The sequence below is a fragment of the Carya illinoinensis genome, chromosome 7, assembly GCF_018687715.1.
Source record: "Carya illinoinensis cultivar Pawnee chromosome 7, C.illinoinensisPawnee_v1, whole genome shotgun sequence".
NCBI lineage: Eukaryota > Viridiplantae > Streptophyta > Magnoliopsida > Fagales > Juglandaceae > Carya > Carya illinoinensis.
Window position 1 is genome coordinate 34,558,468 of NC_056758.1, and position 12,619 is coordinate 34,571,086.

Here is a 12,619-nt window from a genome sequence, read left to right on the forward strand (position 1 = left end):
CTTTGGATAAGTCATGATGATTTGGAGTTTGTACTAGCTATGATAGTCTTGACTTCCCTTCATAATCCTCTATATATATATATATATATATCTTATCAAAATAATAATAATAATATATATAGCACTATTATTAGATTTGTTGCCTGATTTGATAACCATTATATCAAATCCCAACTAATCAAATTTAATGGGCGTACCTCCAACCCAAGGATATGTTTTGCAGTGCAAGTTATGTCAGAGTCCACTCTCTCTCTCTCTCTCTCTAAAGGTATGATTCTTGGGGCCGAGCAAAATCATGCCATAGACTCTATAATTCACATGCGAACGTTTGTTGTCAAAGGTTAATTCGGAAGAGAGAGGGGGGGGGGGGGGGGGGGGGGGGTCCCAATTGTTCAACGCATCACATGGACAATACTCATGATGCGTTGAACAATACTCATTTCAGTTCCAAAATCTACCGGCAGATGCACTCGAACCTTGCCAAATGGACCCCAGAATTACACCCCCTCAAATCATTACAAAGTCTTGCTCATCAGAAGCCTACTCCACTTCACAGATCAATGGCAAAAGCAAGCAAGCGCACTGAAATATTCTTCCTTGGCGGGGGAAAGTTCCATGTTTGAACGGCACTGAAGAGTTGGGAAGATTAATTAATTTGTTATAGCTTAGACATATTTATGCTTAGATATTGCTGAATATCTATTATCACTCCAAACAGAGATTTTCAGCCATCCGCACCACCGCAACAAAACCTACCGGCCAGCACCAGCATTTCCATTTCTCAAAAGGCGCACTTTGGGTGGATGGCATAAGATCAGCTTGATATGTCTGCAGCTAGCGCACGAGCAAAATGCTTTAGCCACTTACAGAGCCGTATCCTTCACTTTCATCTTCTCCACCATCAACCTAATCCACCTATGATCACATTGATATTACTGCTATATAAAGCACCGTCCGGGTTCTTGAAATGACCATCTCGATCGTTCATTCAAAGACTCTAATTAAGGTACAAGTACGGGGAATGACGAAAGGCAATTATTCGCATTTCTTCTCATTCTGCTCTGTCTTTCTTGTCCTGTTTTTGAATGAAACTGGAGCAGCCGAAGCGGGGAATGATTTTGGTGTTTATATTGTATACATGGGAGCTGCGGGCGTTTCTAATGGTTCCTTGAGGGATGACCATGTTCAGCTCATGAACACAGTGTTAAGACGGTAAATTACGTACATTTATGTTGTATGCATATGTACTCGGAAATGATTACTTCTTCAATGCTTGAAAATGCCTTCTGTCCCTCTTAATATATGTGGATATTATTTTCACTTTTTGTTGCATTGTAAATTAACAAATGCCAAAAGGATTAGGAAGCATGAAAATATTTCGTCCTAAAAAAATTTTATTCATCATCCTCACACAATATATCATACATAATTTCTTAACTTTTTTGTTCTTTTACCAAATATACGGTGTATGGATCATACTTTAAGAAAAATAAAACTATATATTTTTAAAAAAATAAAAAAAGTAAAAATCTAGTGTGCGTAGACAATGAGTAGCAAAACTAAATATTGATGCATTTCTTCGGTCTCTTTAGCATTTTCTCAAAAATAATAAGTCTCTTAGTAAGAAAACGAAATAAAAGAAAAGAAAACGTGGCCTCCCCACTATTTTGCCAAAATATGAAAGGGGCAAGCAAGTCCAAATGCATTCCTTACTAATTCTAAAGTTTTTTTGCTTCTATTTTTCACTCATTTTAACAACAATTATCCAATATATATAAAAAAAAGGATTAAAACACATAAATGGATGAAAATATATTAAAATTAGAGTTTGTTGAGGGATCTTTTATATATATGCTTAATTCTTACATTAATCCTAATTAATTTGTATACTTCTCCTGAAAGATATGCAATGATTTTAGTTGAAATAATTGGATAAGATAAGCACTAAATTAAACAACGATTAGGCATTCTTGATAAGAAAATTAAAAAAAAAATTCTTCAATATTAATTTACCAAAGTACAATAATGTTCTTGAGATTCGGTTCTAATTTCTTTCTCAATATGATCAGCAATATATGCATATTACAGAACCAATTAAATTCCTGATCTAACGATGTAATAATCAGTACTGTATCTTAATTTGCATCCTATATATGGCCATTGGTATCGAACAATTTGCATATTATATATATGAATGCTGTTGCGATATGCAATATATAGGAGAGAAAATGCACTGGTACACACCTACAAGCACGGTTTCTCAGGATTCGCAGCTCGGATATCGGAGGAGGAAGCTCGTTCGATTGCTCAAAAACCTGGAGTTGTATCAGTTTTTCCCGATCCTCTATTACAACTCCACACAACTCGTTCTTGGGATTTCTTGAAGTATCAAACTTCTGTAGTGATCGACTCCACGCCTAATTCTGAATCTGAAACTTCATCTCTGGATCAATCAGACACAATAATCGGCATCCTGGATACAGGTAATTAATGATCAGTATTATTTATACATTTATGTATTTTCATCTTGCATGCTATTTATTCATGTCGTTCATCTTGTTCTCAAACGATCGATCGGTTTTGAGTTCTAAATGAATAGTATATATATGGAATTAATACAGGAATTTGGCCGGAGTCAGAGAGCTTTAGTGACAAGGATATCGTGGGTAGTTCACTTCCTTCAGGGTGGAAAGGTACCTGCATGACTGCTGATGATTTCAGCTCCTCCAATTGTAACAAGTAACGCTCCACCTCCTATATAATTATAAAATCAGTTCATATCAGTGCATTTTTCTCGTGAAAAAGTCTATATAATCAAGTCAAAATGAAAGAAAATGCATGAATATATTAGATCACATACTTTAATGCTGTATTCTAATGGACAATTTGTATATTTTTACCTTGCATCAGAAAGCTGATTGGAGCAAGGTTCTACAATGAAACGGGAAGCAATTCCCCCCGTGATAGGCTTGGCCATGGCACACACGTGGCTTCAACTGCGGCAGGGACCACCATTGCCAGTGCATCCTACTATGGCCTAGCCGATGGGACTGCCAAGGGTGGGTCCCCAGGCTCACGGATCGCCGTCTATAGGGTATGCTCATCCTTCGGTTGCCGTGGCTCTACTATTCTATCGGGGTTCGACGATGCGATTAAAGACGGCGTTGATGTTTTATCACTCTCGCTCGGCACGTCGTCGATATCGCGACTCGATCTCCAAAGCGATCCAATCGCGATCGGAGCTTTTCACGCGGTGGAGCACGGGATCATTGTGGTCTGCTCTGCAGGGAATGACGGCCCCGTTGCGGAATCCGTTGTGAATATTGCACCTTGGATTTTGACCGTTGCAGCCTCGACGATTGACCGTGATTTTCCATCTAATTTGGTACTAGGGGGAAACAAAGTGATTAAGGTAAAGAAAAGGAAAATAGTTATTTTTTTTTTAAATTTCTTATTTTCTTTCATTATAGGGTTCAATAAATTTGATTAATATTTCTCTTTATGGACATTAGGGTGATGGCATAAATTTCTCTCAACTCCAAAAATCCCCTGTATATCCATTGATATACGCTAAGAATGCCAAGAAAAGTGGTGCCAAAGATGTTGAAGCAAGGTACGTTAAAGAAGTTAACATGGCATATTTATTACTTCGCCAAAGAAACAATGGCAAAGTTCAAAACACTACGTACGAACACAAGTTTCAATTTATCTCTTTTGTAAATATCTCTTTGTAATAAGGTTTAGATTAAAGTAGATAAATAATTAAACGCTTTAATTCTTTTCTTTTTTGGGGTTCACATCACATGAATCTGCCACAATATATTGTTAAACGCTTGAGATTGTTCTCAGAAACTGCGAACCGGGTTCATTGGATAAAGACTTGATCAAGGGGAAGATTGTGGTCTGCAATAACGATGATGAGAATTCTGGTTATTCAAAGGATGACAAGTTATATGCAGTAAAGGACCTTGGAGCAATCGGTATAGCTTTGACTGATGACAAAACATTGTTAGTGGCAAATACTTATGGTGATTTTCCAGCAACCACAATCTCTTCGAAAGATGCCGAGGTAGTCCTCTCCTATATAAATTCAACCAGGTAATGATACCCATATTCTTGACTTCGAGAAAGTATAATCCAAAAACTCGTGAGCTTCGATTTGTTATCCAAGTAGCTGATTAGTTTGGAAATTTCTGAAGTGATCCAGTCGCAACAATTTTACCAACAGTATCAGTGACAAAATATACTCCCGCCCCTGATGTTGCATATTTCTCGGCTAGGGGGCCTTCATATCACACAAGGAACATTCTCAAGGCAAGGATTAATCTTTGTATTCTCTACGATGTTATTTAATTACTACCAACAACATGTTTAATGTGATTGTTTTTGCAGCCTGATGTTTCTGCTCCAGGAGTGGACATACTGGCATCATGGATTGGAAATGACACATCAGGAGCTCCAAAAGGGAAAGAAGCCTCGTTGTTTAACATTATCTCAGGAACTTCCATGGCATGCCCCCATGTTTCAGGGATAGTCGCCACTGTCAAATCTCAGAACCGAACATGGAGTCCCTCAGCTATCAAATCAGCCATAATGACAACAGGTGATTAGAGTCTTAATAACAAATTAATTGTAATTTTTTTCTGAACTTCCTATGTCTTCTAATCTATGACGACCATCGATTTGCAGCGACTCAGACAAACAATCTGAAAGCTCCGATTACAACGGATTCGGGTGCAATGGCCACGCCATATGATTACGGTGCAGGGGAGGTGACAACATCTGGACCATTACGACCAGGGTTGGTGTACGAGACCACCACCATCGACTACTTGAACTACCTTTGCTACTCGGGACTTGACATATCTGCAATTGGAACCATCGCCCAAACCATTCCAGATGGTTTTGCTTGCCCCAAGGACTCCAGCGCTGATTATATATCCAATATCAACTACCCATCAATTGCAGTATCCAATTTCAATGGAAAAGAGAGCAAGAACGTGAGCAGGACGGTGACTAATGTGGCTGGGGATGGCGAAACTGTCTATACTGTAAGTGTGGATGCACCCAGTGGCGTAAATGTCAGCGTGGTTCCAGACAAACTGCAGTTTACGAAAAACGAATTGAAGCTGAGCTACCAAGTGATCTTTTCTTCCAGTGGAAAGCCATTGAAGGAAGATCATGTATTTGGGTCAATCACTTGGACTAATGGGAAGTACAAAGTCCGGAGTCCATTTGTAATAAGCAACAAGTAAGGAGCGTTTTCTTGACGATTATGATGGGTATTTTTATAATAATGTAGATAAGTTTTTACACAACACATACCCCGGTAACTTGAGAGCAATGCATTTCTATCTCCAGATGTAAAATATCTGTAAGTACACACCAATCCGCACTTGTCCTTCCGTCTATTAACTAGATTTCTCATACAAAAGGGTTGAAACTCATGATCTTGAGCTGCGGAACTCACCGTTGGGGAAAAGAAAATAATAATCGATGAATGATGAGCCATGCACTTCGAGAATATTGACAATGTTGAAATATGGATTGACTTTCGCTCCTGTGCGCTTATTGCACATATTTTTTGATGGGTAGTGATAGGCTTACTATCCTAGTATTATCTATCTACTAGTCATGTATATATCAAGTTTTTTTTTTTTTAAATATTTTTTTAACATCTTTAATCATTAAGAAAAAATTAAAAAAATATATAACTTTATCAATATTCACTTTCTTAATCATTAAGTAAAATAAAAATTTATAAAAAAAATCAAATAAAAAAAGAGTAATAAATAAATAGTAATGTAGTAAATACTATCATTTTTCTCTTTTGATAGGTTATTCTTTCACACCAGCTATCATCTACAACCTTTTACAACTATATTATATATAATTCATCTCCCGGGTCCCAACCAAGGCTTCCGCTTCCGCTTTTATTCCGTTAAAAACAGTTCGATATCGGGTAATCATCCGATGCGAAATTGTAAAATAACCGGTTGCACAACGGCGCCGTTTTTTCATTTTTGTTTGAATTTAGGCTTCCATCTCCATTCGTCCGTTCTTCGATACTTCACTCGTCTCCCAAGTCCCAAGTTCCCAACTCCATCGCTCTCAGACTCTCGCAGCTTCAGCCTCCGCCGCTCTCAGCCTCTCTCAGTCGCATCTTCACTCTCTCAGGTAAGGATTATCTGACCTGTTAGGGTTAGGGTTTGGGTTTGTAAGGTTCCAATAATCATAGGTCGAGTGGAAGAACATCTCGGTTGGTGTAGATCTGAGCTTTCATAATGGGGAACCGAATTTCCGCATAATATATTAATAGGGACGTAAATTTAATTGAAGGCTTTGTTCGTTTGTTATGGTTGGAAATGTTTTCAGCTTTTCGTGTGTTTGGTATGGGTGAAAAGTTAGAATAAGGGAAAATGACTTGTCGAAGACGAAAGTCCATTGAAATTTAATTTAATTTTGATGTGCTGAATCCTTCCTTTTCGTCCAGAGAAAATCGTCCCAAAAATTCTCTGTATCGATTCATAGCTGTAAGATCTCAAATGGCCTGTACACCTTTTCGTTCATAATTCTTGATATTGCTTCTGGCTTTTAGGGCCGTCCTTCCTTTTGGTCCACCCACCTATACATTTAGGGTACTCCTGTGTGTTTACATATCCTCTGCTGGAGGTGCTCCAGTTTGTAAAACCATTGCAGTCTGTCTACAATGGTTTCAATAATACTCAGAAAACACACTAATATACAAACCTTCCATAAAAGTGGCGGGAGTTGTTTCTCCCTACGGAAAAGAAAAATCACTCTCCTCGAAAAACACACTAATGATTCCTTGTTGATCTATGTTTCCTTCTCCCTTCATACAAAGTTTAACTGCAAGTTGCTTCAATCCCTTATTGTGGGCCCTCTTCTCATTTTTCTCCACTAATTTTCTCTCTGCCTCTAATTCCTCTTCCAATTTCAAACACAGCTGATAAAAATACATCAAAGCTCATCAGATTAACATACTCCTTCATCAAACTGTTTTTGTCGAAGTAAGAGATTTTTGTGGGGTTTTTATGTTCTCAAAAACCCTTCAAATATATATAATTCTTCATTGATATCTAGGGCTGCAAATGAACCGAATCGAGTCAAATTTGAACAAGAGTACTCAAGCTTGATTAACATGTTTACTCACTCGAACTCGAATAAAACTCAAATATCCTTACTCAACTCGGTTCATTAGCAGTTAATGTTGTTTGAATTTGACTCGAGCTTGACTAAAAGTAAACAAATGATTCAAGCTCAAACTCGATTTTTTTTTTTTTTTTGAAATTTCTAATCTTATGTTTTGATTAATTAATAAAAAAAAATTTAAATTTTACAAAAAAAACTCAAACCATTTAACTATTCAACCAAATAATTTTGATTTAAAGTTCTTATGGTATAACTTTTTTTTATAAAAATAACTTATAGTTATAAATTAAAAGAATAATACACAAGATAAATTTAATAAACTAAACTATTTAATACATATAGATAATATAATAAATCAATAGTTGTTGTTGTATGATATATTATTATACAAAGTATCCTATACATATTTTGGGAACATAACATATCTATATTAAATAAGGTAAACTACAAATAAATTAATAATATATAATTAAGTATATAAAATATAACTAACGTGTAATATATATAACACATACATATATAAAACATATTACGAGCTTCAAAACGAGCTTATACGAGTTTTGTTCACGAGTCTAAACCGAGTCGAGCCGAGTTTATACGAATTTTGCTCGTTTAATATTTGAACATATATTTGTATTTACGAACATCCCATTTATTAAATGAACCGAGTTCAACACACAGATCAATATAACACTCATTCTAAGGGTACTGAATTAATTACATGAATGTAAAGACAAATGTTTGGATATATAGTACTATTGATGCAACTCTATAAACAATCGTGGTATCTGCATATATGTAATGCTTGTTCTGAACAAAGTTTATGGGTGCTTGGATGGTTGAATAGGCTTTATATTGGTTGCTTGTTTGTGCTTGATGGTCTAAAATGAAATTGTGTTGTTATCATAATTTAATAGCCCAAGAAGGGGGGAAAATAAAAAAAGAAAACACCAAAATCTGATGCTCTTGCTTTATCTCAAATTGTAGTTGAACCTTGTAGAACCTAGTGCTGATATGCCTTCACCGGGGTCTGAATCAATCCCCAATGTGATTCATTTGGTTCATCCATGCATTAATAAAAACCAGCTCCACAACTTGTTATTTGGATATATTGGTTTGTACTTGTATTTGAGTGACCTTTAGGCATTAATAACTCTTAGGAGAGATTTTTTTTTAAACAACTTGTGAGTAGTACTACTGATGATGAGTTGTCACGTATTTCACAGTTAAAATTTGATTCATTTAGGCCTTGTTTGGATGTTAAGCTCAGTTGAGATGGTGGAGTGAGTTTTGTGGGGCCTACCTAAGATGAGTTTAGATGTTAAGATGAGTTTTGATGTATTTATGGGAAGTTGAAAAGGGTTGTGGGTCCCGTGTATAAAGAGGTTTTGAGTTGAGATGAGTTTAGTGATTTGAGAGTTGGGTGTTTGGATGTTAGACTCAACTTAAAATTAGATTGAACTTTAGTCCAATTTCCAAATAGAGCCTTACTCATCCATGCATTGCCTTTTCTGTTTTTCATCAGTTTGTTCTACTGCTTGTGTTTTTCAGGTTATGTACTGTTACAGTATGTTGGTTTTGCTGCCCATTGAGACATTTTGTAAGTTTTAAAGCGAAAAAAATACAGAAAATTAATCGCATAATGTTTACTCATCCATGCATTACCTTTTTTTCTTTTTGGTTCTTTGTACTGCTGATCTATAGATGATCTATTGCCCCTTTTTTTTTGGGTCCTACCTTTAAGCTTGTGTTCACTATTTTATCATAGTTGAACAACTGATCTACCCTATGAGCACTGCCCCTTGACCAACGCCTTGTTATCACACGTATGTGACTTTCTCTTGTTTATTAGTTTGGTTTAGATGGATTTGAAGCACTTTTCAGTACATTAGACAAAAAGATATTTGTGACTTGAATGCCCGGAGATTTACTTGAAATTGTTGTTTATGCAGGAGTTCATGCTTTTAAGGAGATTGCAAGGCTTGCCACTCATACTATCCTGGCTGCATGTGGTTTAGAGCACCGTATGTCTGGGTTTCACCCCTTCCGGAGCTCAGCGTGCAGCCGCACTCAACATATTCAGCATCTCCACAAGTCCAGTCTAATGCCTAATTCTTGCCGAGAATGCTTTTGTATATTTGTAAAGGATGTTGTCTGTAATGTTTCAGAAAGTGAGTTGTATTGAATCAAACAGGTATGTTCTAAAACGGTTAATGCCCAATAATATTGGTATACGGATGTGTTAGGAAAAGTGAGCATTTTAAGAATTTCCTTGAGGAAAATACACCATTTTGTCTAGCTCTGTTCATTGAGTTTTGCAAAGTATAAGCAAGCTTGTATACCAATTCGCATACTGATTTTTTTATTTAAAAATAAAAAATAAAAAAATTTGAAAGAAGAAAATCTCACATCTCATAAAAATTATTTTCATCTTCAATTTACATTATTTCGTTAAATATATGTTTTACATATTATTATTGGTGTGTAAATTAGTCTACGAATTTTACTTGTAAGAAGATTTTTCCATGTTGAAAATATTCATGGTGTCAACGTCATTACTTTCAGTCGCTAAAACATCAATATTTTTTCAATCCATGGTACACATCAAAATACAATTTGTCGTCTGGTCTAAAAGTTGACAAACCTTGGGCTACAATTCACAAAACAGTAAAATGAACCAGACGGACATGGTGAAAGCAATTCCTTGGGCTGTTATTTCACAAAGTGAAAGCAAAATTTCAGTTTTCTTCTTTTATTTGACTCCATTCAGTTGGTCATTAATTGCAAGCTTGAAAATTTGGAGATTTCCACAGTTAAAACATGTTTAGACAACCCCCAAACTTCCCAATGTTCCCATGATGTGATGATGCAAAGTTGCAAATCCTTATATTTGGAGTCTAGTGGCATCATAATACTAATCAACGAATTTTTACAATTATGCGTATGTACTATGTTTAAGTAAAACAGACATTGGTTACAGCAGTGACACCTAGAATAGCACTTAATAACTAGAAGTCTTGCACATTGAAACAGCACCCCTTTCCTCAGCACAAAAGAACAAGAGCCACAAAAAACAGATCTGCTCAATTTAAATCTTTCACTCGAAGGCCCATTGGTTCTCCCTGCGAACCTCCTCTTCTTCCTCTGGTGTGAAGTCATTCTTGATGTTGAATGTCTTGCGGATTTCCTCTGGAGTTTTGCCCTTGATCATGTCAGCCACATTCTGGCATGTCAGATCCAGCAAGCTCTTGATTTTCAAATATTTTGCAGCCTACAAGAACATATTCCAAAGTGAACGGTCTTCCAACAAAATATGGTAGAAGCGTATACGACACTAATAGAAGTTTAGTGCCTGTTAGATGCAAGAACAAATAACAGTCCCTTCAACGCCCCTTTGTTATAAATCTCTCTCGATGGACTTGGAAAAAAAAAAAAAACCATAATCTTGATGCTCTACGAGCATATTGCAGGTTCACAGAACAATGCCAAGTCATCATAAATTCATAATAACTGGGCCCCTTGAACATAGAGAAAAACTAGATTCTATTTGGAAGAACTTCAAGGTTGAAAATTTATTCAAGATTGAAACATGACTTTCTTGTCAAAAAAGCAACAAGGCTGATAAAAGAAATATTATTGATTAGTGAAAAATCAATCCTTGAAACAATGGAGTAAAGGGTCTTGTAGGAATTCGTTACATGAACTTCAAAGTCAATCCTTTTTGCTAGTACTCGAGTAAATCCAACAATTATATAAATCATCAGCATTTCGTAATTAGCCATGGATCCAACCGCAAGTACTCGAGTAAAATATAAGCAGATAACTAGCCAGGTGAATAATTGTACAGTCAGAATACAACAATGTTATAGGATTGGGATATGAAGAGTTAACATGTGGAATGATTCATTTGAACTCACAAAAATTCCAGAAGAAAAGTGGAGATGGTAATTAGTAAAATGCCACAGTTCCTTTACAACCGAAAAATAATTATTTTGGTGGTATAAATTCTCAATTATCAAACCAGGCTCAAAATACACCAAAAAAATGGAAAAACTGAAAAGAAAAAAAAATAGATTATTATATAAGAATTAGCGTTTCTCCGTTTCTTCCAGAACACTCTCAACACACAAAAAAAAAAAAAAAACCTTCCTTTATGAACGAAGTCAAGACATCGAAAGGAAAACCCTAGAATAAAAACTGCTAAAAAAATCTACCAAGGACAAATATTCAAGCGGCAGAATCAAAGCCCAAATCATAACGAACAAAAATAAAATGATCAAAAATATTGAGGGGTTTGAATTTGAAGAAAAAAGACGGACCAGGACTAGATCGAAAAGGGTGGCTTTGTCGACATTGACGAACTCGGCGTCCCAAGTCTTGAGGTCCTCCTCGTCGAGGGAAATAGCGCGGTCCTCGGCCTTCGGGGCCTCTACGTGCTTCTTGCAGTACTCGATGACCTTGGAGAGGATCTTGCTGGTCACGTTTGGGAGCGGGATGCCATTGTTGGCGCAGTCGTCCTCAATAATGTGCTTGATCTTTTGGGACTCCAGCGCCACGGCCTCGTCCACCTCGAAGGTCTCGCCGTCGGAGCTCTTCAGCGTTATCTTCCTCCCCGACGACATCGTTCTTTTCCTATATAAGTTTTTCCGAAGGATCCTAAAACGCAAACCCTAGGTTGTAGGACTTTATAGACGCCCGGAGCAAGGGATCGGATAACTCGTCGAGTCAGAGACAATACGATCGAAATTATAGCGAGCGGAGTAGTAAATGTGAGTACATCTTTGTATATGTAAGAGCATTGGCATTGGTTTCATCAAAATTATTTTTAAATTTTGATGAAAAGTATAAATTTTTCATAATTTTAAAATCTTCCTATCCATAATCTCATATTGGATTAGCAATTAGATTCATCAAAATAATAATATAATATTATATTGATAATAATAATTTTTTTTTCATATTTTGCAATTAAACCTACTATATGTACATTAATAATTTAATTTGATATTTAAATTATTAATTTTCAATTAATTTTTTTCTCAACCTAATTACCAACAAACATATTTTGCAATCATTTATATTGAACGTCATCTATATATTAGTGAGTATAATTAATTTTTTTTGGACATATAGCTGCAACATCTTAAATATTAAATACAAATTCAGTTGATTAAAAGCTACACATCTCGTATAAAACCAGCTTCTTATAAATATAGATGTGTAAGCTACACATCTATATTTATCTTTACACATCTCTACAAATTCAGATTCTAAAACTGGTACACAATATCACCCATACATCTCGTATGGATCTAATAAAACTTACACAAACTATACTATTGATCTAAACTATACAGCTGCAACATTTGGAGCCAATAAAACCTACACAAATTCAGCTGCATGACATAAAAAAATACAGCGTCAAAACAGCAGAAAATAGCCACAT

At 35.9% G+C, this 12,619-nt stretch overlaps 2 protein-coding genes and 1 long non-coding RNA gene across 3 annotated transcripts; 2 read left to right on the plus strand and 1 right to left on the minus strand.

Annotated features, from left to right (window-relative positions):
- Nucleotides 1-551: 551 nt before the first annotated feature.
- On the plus strand, nt 552-5,447 carry LOC122317387 (CO(2)-response secreted protease-like). The gene is made up of 9 exons (XM_043134454.1): nt 552-1,212; nt 2,221-2,483; nt 2,622-2,739; nt 2,911-3,412; nt 3,513-3,613; nt 3,850-4,098; nt 4,200-4,314; nt 4,393-4,603; nt 4,690-5,447. Exons 1-9 carry the CDS (start codon nt 968-970, stop codon nt 5,253-5,255), a joined length of 2,370 nt encoding a protein of 789 aa, XP_042990388.1. The 5' UTR covers nt 552-967; the 3' UTR covers nt 5,256-5,447.
- A 396-nt stretch (nt 5,448-5,843) lies between these two features.
- LOC122315021 lies at nt 5,844-9,424 on the plus strand. Its single transcript, XR_006243928.1, has 2 exons — nt 5,844-6,177; nt 9,126-9,424. It is a non-coding gene; the product is annotated as an uncharacterized LOC122315021 (long non-coding RNA).
- A 638-nt stretch (nt 9,425-10,062) lies between these two features.
- LOC122317533 (SKP1-like protein 1B) lies at nt 10,063-11,941 on the minus strand. The gene is made up of 2 exons (XM_043134663.1): nt 11,493-11,941; nt 10,063-10,444 (listed from the first exon to the last, which is right to left on the minus strand). The coding sequence occupies exons 1-2, from the start codon at nt 11,793-11,795 to the stop codon at nt 10,271-10,273; spliced, it is 477 nt and encodes a 158-aa protein (XP_042990597.1). The 5' UTR covers nt 11,796-11,941; the 3' UTR covers nt 10,063-10,270.
- Nucleotides 11,942-12,619: the final 678 nt, after the last annotated feature.